This window comes from Marmota monax, unplaced genomic scaffold (assembly GCF_021218885.2).
Source record: "Marmota monax isolate L192 unplaced genomic scaffold, Marmota_monax_Labrador192_F-V1.1 WCK01_AAM20220418_F8-fsc00027, whole genome shotgun sequence".
Lineage (NCBI taxonomy): Eukaryota > Metazoa > Chordata > Mammalia > Rodentia > Sciuridae > Marmota > Marmota monax.
In genome coordinates, this window is record NW_026694617.1 from 18,018,940 (window position 1) to 18,031,089 (window position 12,150).

General features: G+C 33.3%; 2 protein-coding genes across 4 annotated transcripts in view; one reads left to right on the forward strand and one right to left on the reverse strand.

Moving 5' to 3' along the window:
• Cog5 (component of oligomeric golgi complex 5) overlaps window positions 1–10,350 on the forward strand; it is a 374,945-nt gene extending 364,595 nt beyond the window's left edge. Inside the window, exon 23 of the mRNA XM_046422370.2 lies at window positions 9,991–10,350. Coding sequence (XP_046278326.1) covers window positions 9,991–9,994 — 4 coding nt within the window. The 3' untranslated portion in view covers window positions 9,995–10,350. The remainder of the gene's footprint in view (window positions 1–9,990) is intronic.
• Window positions 1–12,150, reverse strand: part of Hbp1 (HMG-box transcription factor 1) — a 29,292-nt gene that overhangs the window by 14,906 nt on the left and 2,236 nt on the right. Inside the window, exons 2-6 of one of the 3 annotated variants that reach the window (XM_046422373.2) lie at window positions 9,237–9,343; window positions 5,593–5,776; window positions 3,238–3,466; window positions 646–787; window positions 84–195 (exon numbers count right to left, since the gene is read on the reverse strand). In XM_046422373.2, the coding sequence (XP_046278329.1) occupies window positions 84–195; window positions 646–787; window positions 3,238–3,466; window positions 5,593–5,761 (652 nt within the window). In that variant the 5' untranslated portion in view covers window positions 5,762–5,776; window positions 9,237–9,343. Of the gene's footprint in view, window positions 1–83; window positions 196–645; window positions 788–3,237; window positions 3,467–5,592; window positions 5,777–9,236; window positions 9,380–12,150 lie in introns of those variants that run through there. The other 2 variants (XM_058572156.1, XM_046422372.1) reach the window with 2 other exon arrangements.

Consider the following 12,150-nt stretch of genomic DNA (forward strand, 5'->3'; position numbering starts at 1 on the left):
TAAAGTTTAATTAGAAAACAAATATTAGACATGTGATTAGTGAGCAGCACAAGTAAGCTGCAAAAACTGACACATTTCTTTACCTTTCAAAAAACAGTGCCAAACAGTTGAAGGCCAGGAATTGCACCATCCCAAATCATCATCATCTGACAGGGAGGACATACAGAAGATGCCAGATTCTGACTCACTATTTGCCTATGGAGAAAAATATTATAAACTTGTTTATTTTTGTTTTTCTAATATTATCTTTTTTTTTTTTTTTTGCTACTGGGGATTGAACCCAGGGCCTTATTATGCAAGGCAAGCATTCTAACAACTGAGCTATATCCCCATTCCTCTAATAAATCTTTTAGTACCCATTTTCCTCCCAAGCTTCCAAATAACTTCATCATTCTAAACTAAGGGGGAAAACACTTTCAAAAACTGAAGTTTCTGTACCTTTTGGTTTAATGTGCATTCCCATATGTAACACACTTTCCTATCCGTAGAGCTGCATATAAAATCCAATCCATATCACTAATAGAACAATTTGAAACAATATTTCCCATCTATACAGTCGTCAAAAGAATTTCTTAAATGTTTTGTTAATGTATTTCAACTGTTTGAATAAATTTAATAAAAGTTTAACCTCATGAATAGACTCACCCTTTCATGTCTTACTGGTGTTTCCTCCTTCCAGTGGTGGTGAGGGAAGGCTGGCTCACTCTTTGAAGAAGAGGACACTGGTGGAGGTCGTGCATAGGAATGTAAACTTTTGCTTGTTGCTATGATGTGTACAGGAGATGATCTAAAACAAAGCAGCAAGTTTTACTATAAACCATAGGTTCTTAAAGTAGATCCTTCTTTTTGATGAAAAGAACATCACATTCTAAGTGCTAACATCAATAAATGTTAGCTATGCTAACATCAATAAAGAGCAAGATGTTATTTATAAAAATGTTATTGCTTAACTTCTTACCCAAACCCACTTCACATAGCAGATTTAACAATTTTTATTTATTTATTTTTTGCAGTGCTAGGGATTGAACCCAAGACCTCACACACTCTAGGGAAGCACTCTATTACTGAGCTATAACCCCAGGCCTTAACAGTAAATTTTAAATTACCACTGTTTCATTTATTTATCCCATTCATTTTTATCTCAATACAAATAAATGTGTGTATTTTTATTCATAAATGATAATACCCCATTGCAGCTTCCCATTCATTTCCTTTTACTTTCATGTACTCAATAAATCTCCATATGTTTACAGCATCTTAAGCTTAACATGAGCAACACTCAACTGCTTATCTAGCAACCATTTTATCATTGGGCAGACACTACAAACTGCCTTAAGCAAAAATGCTTAGACTTATCATAGCAGAAAGCAGTCTACTTGCCATTCCTTGCAACTGGACCCTACATTATATTTTTTAATATAAACCTGTTGAAAAGCAACTACACATTATAAGGTCTAGTTATTTCTCTCCTAGGACCACCTTTAAAAAACCTGACCCCTTCTCATCAAGTCTCTTTACCAGGCAGTTTTCCCTTTAAAGAAGCTTCCAAGAATATACTTTCACAAACAGACCCAATTTTACTGAGAGTGTGACAGTAAGAAACAAACCTACAAGAAATTAGAGTCATATGTAAACACTGAGAAGTTTGAAAAGAAGTAGAGCAGAAATGCCAAATAAGAATGTAGTCCTTGGGGCTGAGGTTGTATCTCAGTGGTGGCGTGCTTGTCTAGCACCTGTGAGACACTGGTTTAGATCCTCGGTACCACATATAAATAAATTAAATAATGGTATTGTGTCCACCTATAACTAAAAATTATTTTAAAAAATGCAGTCCTTAAAAGAAATTTTATTAGCCCCTCAATTTTCATTTTACCCCCATTAACATTATTATTTCTATCTATGTAAAAATGCTCTTTTAAAGAGAAACTAGGAAACTACATTTTGTTTTCATGTTTATATCACTCCTGAAATTAAAAAGCCCCTAAAGTTTCCATGCATTTTATCATACTCTCCAATCACTTTTAGACTGCAAGAAACATGCTAACATCTGCCCACCTTCTTTATTACACATTTAGATATGCATGAAGTATTAGAGAATGGACAAATGGCTTTAAATTCCTTTTGTTCATCCTTGACTTCATGAATAACGAATTTTTTCAGTTCTTCTATTTAACAATTTAAAACAGAAATTGTGATATTCTAAAAAAGGTATGGAGACAGTACTGGGGTTGTAGCTGAGTGGTAGAGCACTTGTTTAGAATGTTTAAGGCCCTGGGTTCAATCCCTAGCACCATCATAAATGGAATAATAAAATATAATGTATGGAGCCTAAATATTTTATCAGTATACTCTATCATTTTTTACTAACAGTAATGTAAATCTGGGCATTTCTCTATTATAAACTGCCTAATTTCACCCACGTTTTTTTAGAGATAAATAATGAAATGTTATCCACTTAGGTCTCCTGAGGAATGATAGTGGGAAGCTTTCATAATTTCACAGCACAGCAACTCATTTTCTTCAACACTGGTCTAGATATATGAAACAGTAATTTTATCAAGAGAAGTCCATTTTTTTAATATTAAAAAGATTTGGGAGGGGGTTTCTGGGGATTGAACCCAGGAGCACTATACTACTGAACTACAACCCCAGCCCTTTTTATGTTTTTATTTTGAAACAGGGTCTCACTCAGTTGCTTAGGGCCTCATTAAGTTGCTGAAGCTGGCCTCAAACTTGTAATCTTCTTCCCTCAGCCACCCAAGTTACTGGGATTACAGGCATGCAATCAGCAAAAGGACAGGTAAGACTACATAGATTGAAAAAAATAAACCTAGACCAAAAGGAGCCAAATTCAAAGTTTATAAATACTTACAATACAATGCTCATTCTAACTATGGTTCTTCAGACAAATTAATTTCTATCTTTGAGCATGAAATGTATAGTAATAGTATTTCTCAGTCTAATATATTTTTGATAACTTTTTGATGACATTTACCAATTTTTTAAAACTTTTTTCATAGAACCTTGATCCAGTTCTTAAACATATGAAATCATGATATTGAGTGAACTAAGTCTTTGATCATTATGAAACAAAGAGCTTATTTCTAATGACTTTATTTTAGTTTATGTTAAACATCCACAAAATAGTTAATTTAAAATTTTAATTTAAAATATTCTTATAACATAGCTTTTTAGAATTATAGAAGTTTTAAATGAAAATACAATAAATGCTCCTACCTGTTGTAAAATGAGCACTGCATAAGTGGACTTTGTGGACTCGTGGCAATATTTGCTAATTCTGTTAGCCAATCCACCTCATTTTCACCGTAAGTATTTTCCGATATGTCTGAGGTATTCTGGTTCCAAGATGGTCTTGGATATTCTTGATGAGAAACATCTGAATTTAGCTGGTATATGGCAGATTGGGTAGAATCACTTTGAACAGCCTGAAGTTCAGGAAGATCATCTGCAAATACGCACATTCAATATTTCAAAAAACAAATTAATAATACAATGAATAATATTAATATTTCAGCTAAAAGTCATCAAATTTAGCAAGTTCATTTTATGAGAAGAAAATCATAAATTCAAAATTAAACAATGTATTTTCTTGAACAAATTATTTTTTAAAAATGACATTTTGTTATTTAAGGGTTAATAGTCTGATCAAGAAGTAAACCCAACAAATGTGATGTGAAAATGGTTCATCACCTAAACCATGTAATTACCACAAGTGTTTTCACACTAACAACAGGGCTCACTCTGTGTTTTCTGCTCTTCCTCCCATTTTTTTTTGTACCTTACCTGGAAGTAATCTATACACAAAGACTTTTTTTTAACATTAAAAAGTTACTGAGGAAAAACACATCGTGTGTGTGTATATATATGTAGTTATTACTTACATACTAATTGACTTGCAATACAGATAACTGCAACATTGAAAACAATGATTTCCAAAGATGAGAATGTAGATGGTATTTATTTTTCAGTGTTGCTTACACAAATTTGTGTTAAAGCTTTAAAATGTGGCTGAGGATTGAAACCAGGGCATCACACATGCTACATAGGCAAGTGCTCTACTACTGAGTTACATCCCTAGCCCCAAAAGTATTTCTTTTCATTAAGAAATTCTGAACTCAGTAATACTTTCTGGCTATTTTTTTTCTATAAATATATTCCCCAAAAGTATATCATGATAAACTTTATACTCTCCAAAAGAAAAAATAGCACTACTACCCAAATAACACTACAAAGAACAATGAGTTTGGAAAAGAAAAAAAAAAGAATTCAAGAAGGAAAAAAAAAAAGGAGACAGAAAAAGAAAGATCATCTGACAGGCCTAAAAAAAAAAAAAAAAAAAAAAACAGCCTTCTCTAGGAAACACATATAAACTGAAAACTATATAATCTATTGGGTCTCTCAAACATAAGAAAACTCTTCAACTTGTCTAAAATGTCATCCGAAAAAGTAGGTACAGTTCCTATTCAAGCAAATATTTCAGAATATCTTACAAAACTCAAATTGCTTAATTAAAATTAGTAATTCAGTGTATCAATACTTAAAACTGACTAGAAGTTATACCGTTTCATGAAACAGCCAAGGAGTTCTAAAAATCATATCAATTTAAGATAATTTCACCTCCAAATTCTCACACTGGTGTAGCTACTTCCCTCCCCTCATTGCCAACACCCTTTGACCATCATTTCTTTATTATAAAGGGTTCCTTTCTGTCTTTCAAGTACACGAAATTAACTACTTTCTGAAGTCATGGATGGAAGGGGCTAAATTTTTGACTCCCTGAGCCTGATTTCCTCCTGAAACCTAAAACAAGATAGTGTTCCTTGTACAACAGGAACTATTACTCAATGATATTCAGGTTCTGAAAATCCTTGGCATTCAAACAGGTCCCAAGACCTTAAAGATCTCCAAATTCCCAAACATTACTATAGTACATAATCTCTTCCTTTTATTTCAGCATTTGTAAAATAAGGACAGTCCTCCTCTTCAGAGTTGTTAATGAACATTAAAGGCAACTACATTTTAAATGGAGACAAAGCCGAATTGAAAAGCTGGGCTGCAAGCCAAGGGCACTCATTTTCTCCTGAACACCAGCCTCAAAGCAATACAATTCAAATCACCCCTCAACAAATCTACACAATTCTAGAGGTCACATATTTCCAGAGTAACTCAGCAAGAATGATCACTTTAAGGTACAAGGGTCCACAGTCATTTCCCTATTATACCAACAAATCAGCCCTGAAAAGCTCACTGGGAGGATGTTTCAAAATTGACGTCTTTAAAAAAAAAAAAATTAAATAGACTATTTCTAAGGTATTTAGTAGTCTAATCTTTATACACAAAACAAAGCATTCAGTTTAATAACTTACATGAGTCTATGATAACTATAAATAGCTCAAAGTCACTTAGATTTTTAAGTAATATTTTAAAAGCAAGAATCAGAGAATGTTGTGTATTCCTAATACACAAAAATAAACTTTTTTAGCCAGTGAAGGTTAAGCAGAGAAGCTGACTAAATGTGAAAATTAATTTGAATCTTAGTAAGATTCCTAGATAATTTTAAATTTTGTTTACCAAGCTCCATGTGCTCATCACAGGAGTTATAGCCAGGTGAAGATGGCAAATTCTCATTACACTGTAGCAACTCCAATGAGTCATTCATTCCTGAAGCTCTCTTGTCCATCACCAGCAGGAGTTTCTGTACTGCATTAGGCATCTGATTTGTCTTCACTTCCCACACCATGTTACGGTGCTCCGACTTAAAAATAATAAAGAGGAAAAAATTATCAAGTTATGTGATTTGATTATCACTAAGTGTAAGATCAAAGACACATCACTATGTTACATTTTTAACTTAAATCACATATTGCCATTTATACCTTCCTCAATTCCTCTGGACCATGACAAATCCCTGTCTTGGCCTACAGCTGTGTATTCTGTACTAAATTACACCTAATTACTAAAGGATTAACATCTTGAATTAAGATTTAGTTTTAAACAATAGCTATTATACATATTTATTTCTTCAAGCTTGTAACTCTTTCAGATGCAAATATTAAGACTAATGAAACTTTTTTTTCCATATGTATCTTCAAATTCAAAAGAAAATTAAACCCTCCTCAGTTAAAGTTAAAAAATAAAAACTGGAGGACTATTCTGATTTTTTTCTTTTTTTTTAAAGACTATTCCATTCTATTTATCAACTGTGTTCAATATTTTGTTTCCTCATATTCTGAAAGTGAACAACTTTAACACACTTAAATTATAATCTCTAAATAATATTTAAAATTTTCTTTAAATGGCCATGCTACACGTATCATATTTTTAAAGAGAATCTGGGATCTAGCCATAATAAAAAGATACCTTTGATTCAGAATAGGCTGGGAGGAATAGATGAATTCTAGATAGGGCAGAGGGGTGGGAGGGAAAGGGAGGGGGCAGAGAATTAGCAAGGATGGTGGAATGTGATAGACATCATTATCCAAAGTACATGTATAGACACAAATTGGTGTCAACATACTTTATATACAACCAGAGAGATGAAAAATTGTGTGGTATATGTGTAATAAGAATTACAATGCATTCTGCTGTCATTTTTTAAAAATCAATTAAAAAAATGACCCTTATCCTCAGATTATAGAGTACTATTATACTATGGTTTTTGTTTGTTTTCCTTTCATACTACAGATGCTTTTTTTAATTAATTATTTATTTATTATTTATAGTCATACATGACAGAATGAATTTTGACATATAATACATATATGGAATGTACATACATCAATCATATTGTCAATTCTATTCTGCTGCCCTTCCTATCCTCCTTACTCCTCCCCTCCTCTCCCCCATCCTTTCTTTCTATCCAATCTAATGTGACACTTTTTTTTTCTTTTTCTCATTACAACATCATATATGTATTCTGTATAATAATGAGGTTCTCCTTCCATCTTCCGGGCAACTCCCCTTCTCCTTCTTTTTCCCTCCCACCTCTCTTCCCTATTTAGTGGTAGTCTTCTTCTCGTGCTCTTCTTCCCTATCCCATTTTGAGTCACCCCCCTTATATCAGAGAAGACATTCAGCATTTGTTTTTTAGGGATTGGCTAACTTAGCATAATCTGCTCTAATGCCATCCATTTGCCTGCAAATGCCATGATCTTGTTATTTTTTAGTGCTGAGTAATATTCCATTGTGTAAAAATGCCACATTTTTTTTAACCCATTCATCTATTGAAGGGCATCTAGGTTGGTTCCACATTCTAGCTATTGTGAATTGTGCTGCTATAAACATTGATGTGGCTGTGTCCCTGTAGTATGCTCTTTTCAGGTCTTTTGGGTATAGTCCAAGAAGGGGAATAGCTGGGTCAAATGGTGGTTCCATTCCCAGCTTTCCAAGGAATCTTCATACTGCTTTCCAAATTGGCTGCACCAATTTGCAGTCCCACCAGCAATATATGAGTGTACCTTCCCCCGCCCCATCCTCGCCAGCACTTATTGTTGTTTGACTTCATAATGGCTGCCATTCTTATTGGAGTGAGATGGTATCTTAGAGTTTTAATTTGCATTTCTCTGACTGCTAGAGATGGCGAGCATTTTTTCATGCATTTGTTGATTGACTGTATATCCTCTTCTGAGAAGTTTCTGTTCAAGTCCTTGGCCCATTTGTTGATTGGGTTATTTGCTTTTTTGTTGTTTAACTTTTTGAGTTCTTTGTATACTCTAGAGATTAGAGCTCTATCTGATGTTTGAGGGGTAAAAATTTGTTCCCAGGATGTAGGCTCCCTATTCACCTCACATATTATTTCTCTTGCTGTCATACTACAGATTCTTATAGTGGTAAATACAACAGTATTTGAAATGGATAACAGTAAACAACCAGAAAGCTATTCAGTTTCAGCTGCTTCTTTCCTGGGAAATATGACAAGTCATCCAACACATCTCAATACCAATCGTGTATTATGCCATTACTTCAAGCAAATAACAGTTTGTCTATCTAAAAGATGTTTAAGGCATTTAAAAGGATAATATATAGGCATAAAAAATAAAATTCATTTTTCCTAAATACAAAAGGTTAATACAACGTACTGATTAATTAGTCTTAATGTACAGTTATAGCAAACCTGCTGAGGTACAGGTAATTTCCTACAAAATGGATGGTTAAAAGAAACGGGATTTTTCAAGTTTCAAATAATATTTCTGAGTCTCTACCTAATCTTTAAATTAAAAAAAATTAAGTGAATTAAGTTTAACCAGTGATTCTCAATTCAACTCTTGTGGCATAAAGAATCATGTATGCTTTAAACAAATGATACCCAAGCCCAATCCCCAGAGGAAATGATCTGTTCTGAGGTCCAACACTGTGCACTGGTTTTCATTTGTTTGCTTTCAAAGGAATTCCAAGCATAGTGTGTTAACAACTACTGGGCTAAAAATAATTGCTAATTTTTTTTCATTAAGAAAAATGTCCATTTATTTAATACATATTATGTATATGGCATATTAATTGTAACGTTAGATCTCAATGGTAATAAATGAAGACTCTCAAGGAATCTATACATTCATGAAAAAATCCAAGCAAATGACCCCCTTTCTGCAGAGCAGGGTGGTTTCCCAGTGAGAAAAAAACTACATTAGTAAGCTCAAACAGCTGGTCAGTACTGGGTAAGACAAGAAATATGCAGAATCTAGCATCACCAGAAAGTGGGATGGCCTTATGTGTTATATGGTCATAGATACTAAGCTTATAGGTTATTATGTGGAAAGGTAGACTAAGATGTGAATCTCTGATCTTAGTTTAGGAAAAATGAATTTTCTTTTTTCCTTCTTTTTTACCCCTAAGACAAGAGTAAGGACTCTGAAATCAGGCTGAGTTTATGTACCAGATTTTCCACTTACTAGCTACGTTCCCCTTAATTTATTTAAGATCTTCGAGCCTTTTTGTAAAAAAACATTACTATACATTATTATAAAACTCAGTAAGAAGGTAAAATGCTAAGAAACACCCAACACAAAGCAAAGTAATGTGGCTAGTATTGTCATCAATTATGAGACAATGGGGAATCACTAAAGATTTCTGGATAGGGTTTTGACATGATCAGTACTACACTTGAAACACTCTTTTTGGAATCTATGCAAAATCATACTAAAACACTACATGAATATGTAGAAACATATTCATATATTTAAAGGTAGGGTGCAGTTAAGAAAAAGAAATACACTCACATTCTTAATTTCTATGTAAACCACCTGCCTCCAGCTTCTTTTGCAAGAATTCTCATAAAAGAAAAGGTAATTGGTAGTATCAATGCAGATTCCTTATTTGGTAACTCCTAAGACAAGAGAGGAACTAGTCATTCTGTGCAAGTTCTTTTAGCAACTAATATTAACAGTTGAGATAGCACATAGATAACTCTTTGCATAGAAATCTATTCAACATCTTAAACATACAGGACATAATTAAACCCATCTTGACTAAAAAACCTTCTGAACAACTGTACCATGCTTTATATATATAGATTTGAGCTGTGTAAATCAACTCCAAATGAAATCTTACAGTTTAAAATTTTCCTATTTTTTTAACCTTTGTTATGAAATTCAGAGGCTGTACTACATCTCTCTCTCCCTCTCTTCAGTTATCCTTTGTGTATAAACAGTACTGTTCCTGGGGTTCACAAAATAGATGCAATCTGTCTTGTCTTCCCCCCTCCCTCTCCAGAACTCTTCCCAGCTAGATTTTTTTTTCTTCCCTAAAAGCAGGTCATCCAATCATCATTTACAGTACACTAACATCTCCTTGTAACTTTATCATTTCTTTAACACCTTGTCTTAGTTATCTACCACCATCCCAACACTCTTTGAATGAAGTTGGAAAAAAAGCATGACTTTAATTTCAAAACACAGCTACCTATAAATAACAAAAGGGATAAAATACTTATTGAACTTAAGTTCTATGTATTTGCACCTCTCCCTACTCAAGGTAATCAAAATCTGGTCATCAGGTGAAGTTTTGCTACTACACACCTACTATACCCCCAAAGAAGGCCTGGGCTTAAAGACAGAAGACTTGAATTTCACTCTTGCTGGCTGTGGACCTGGGGCAGGTAACTTAACCTTAGCCTCACAGTACCTCTACTTATCTCACAAGGGTATTGGAGAATTAAATAAAATACATGAAAACAAAATATAGGGGCTGGGGATGTGGGTCAAGCGGTAGCACGCTCGCCTGGCATGTGTGCGGCCCGGGTTCGATCCTCAGCACCACATACAAACAATGATGCTGTGTCTGCCAATAACTAAAAAATAAATATTAAAAAATTCTCTCTCGCAAAAAAAAAAATATATATATATATATATATATATATAAAAACCATATACAAATGTAAGTTGTCTCACTTTTCTCTGTCAAACTATTTTTCCCTGACAAACTATTCTGGGGAAAGAAAACAAGGACTCTGACTTGGGAAAAGAATATGGAAAGAGTTCTTATTCAAAAATACTCGCCACCATACATTACACCAACTAGACATTCATTTTGAAAAACAGTTGCTCTTTCAATTATCTCCTGGTAGAGCTAACCCTATTGTTTATTTATGATTTTGTATTCTGCTTTGGGATTAAAAGATTCAACAGAATTAGCCTTGTATTTTACTTAACTCTGCATGTGTCATTTCTTCACAAGATCAGTGATTTTTAAAGGAAAGAATAAAATTCTCCTATAGTTGTTGTGTTTTGAAAGGTCACGTTCAATATTTCAAATTTTACTGGATAGGGGCTGGGAGGCCCTATTGTTTTTGGTGTGCAAACTTTCAGAAGCAAATATCCACAAAGTCTTACAAAGGAGAGGAAGACTACAAACAGCTAAGTCAATGAGTGAAAACGGGAAACAGGGGTTTACAAATGCCTACCTACCTATAGAACATTTCCACATAAGTATTTATGAATTATACTTTTAAAAAATTTATTTAAAATTCAAAAAAAGCTCTGTAAACAATATATTATTATGGAGGGAAAAAACAGGACTCTGACCATTGAATGGGACCATTTGCTTTTTGGAGAACCAAGGGAAAAAAGACAAAAGATATAGATCAACATAGGTTAGACTCCTGCTTCTGAAGTGCCTGTTCTTTCTGAATCCTTACTTTTCCATGATTATGCTATGATCTTCTATATGTTCTCCTCTAATCCTGAAGACTTTCATACCAATTCTAGACTATTTGCTCAAATTATTTTGAAAGAGTGGGTGAAGAGAAGGTAATGTGCAATTACTATACATCTCTGACAGGAGGAATTAAGGTATTTAGAATGTATTACAAGATAAAACATGACACAGCAGACAAACTTACATAAACTATTCCAAATGCAACTTTCTAAACAAAAGCAGTTGGGTGGCCTTAATACAATTCCTTAATATTTCCACTGAAACTTCACTTCTTTTACAGAACTATTTCTACAACTCTTGTCTGCCACTGTGTAAAAACAATAAAATCCCACAAATAGCAGGGTTGTTTCCTATACTACCCTAGAATAACACTTAACACCTTTATGGCCCTGAACATTTTAATTTCTATGTCTGAATTTTATTTGTAAAAGAACTAGTCCCTATCTAGACATCAAATTTTAGGTAGAAAAGATACTACATTCCACATCCTTGACTTGGCTATACATTGCTCAATCACATCTATACAAGTTATCAGTAGTTTTCACATCTATACAAGTTATCAGTGGTTTTCATGTTTATTCAACATGAAATGTTAATATTGATGAATGTACACAGAACTCATAATACCATTAAGCAGTTACAGGACTCTATAAAAAACTTGAAATCTAAAAATTCATATTATATAAACCTGTTTTCCTATATTTGTTATCCTATATATTTTCACATTACTAATAACTTGAGAAAAGCTTTTCTAAGCTACTGTCAATAACTTTTAATAATTCAATTAATCAATATTAGAATTATTTTTCTAATTTCAGAAGAAAATACTATTAAATTATGACTGGAAGCACAAAATAAAGGCATATCAAAATATGAAGGAATACTAATTGTCAGGCAATTAATAAACAAGAAAAAATATGCCCATCTTCCTGAGTTTTGTAATGGGTGTCAGTTTAAAATTTTTTGTAATTTCTTGTC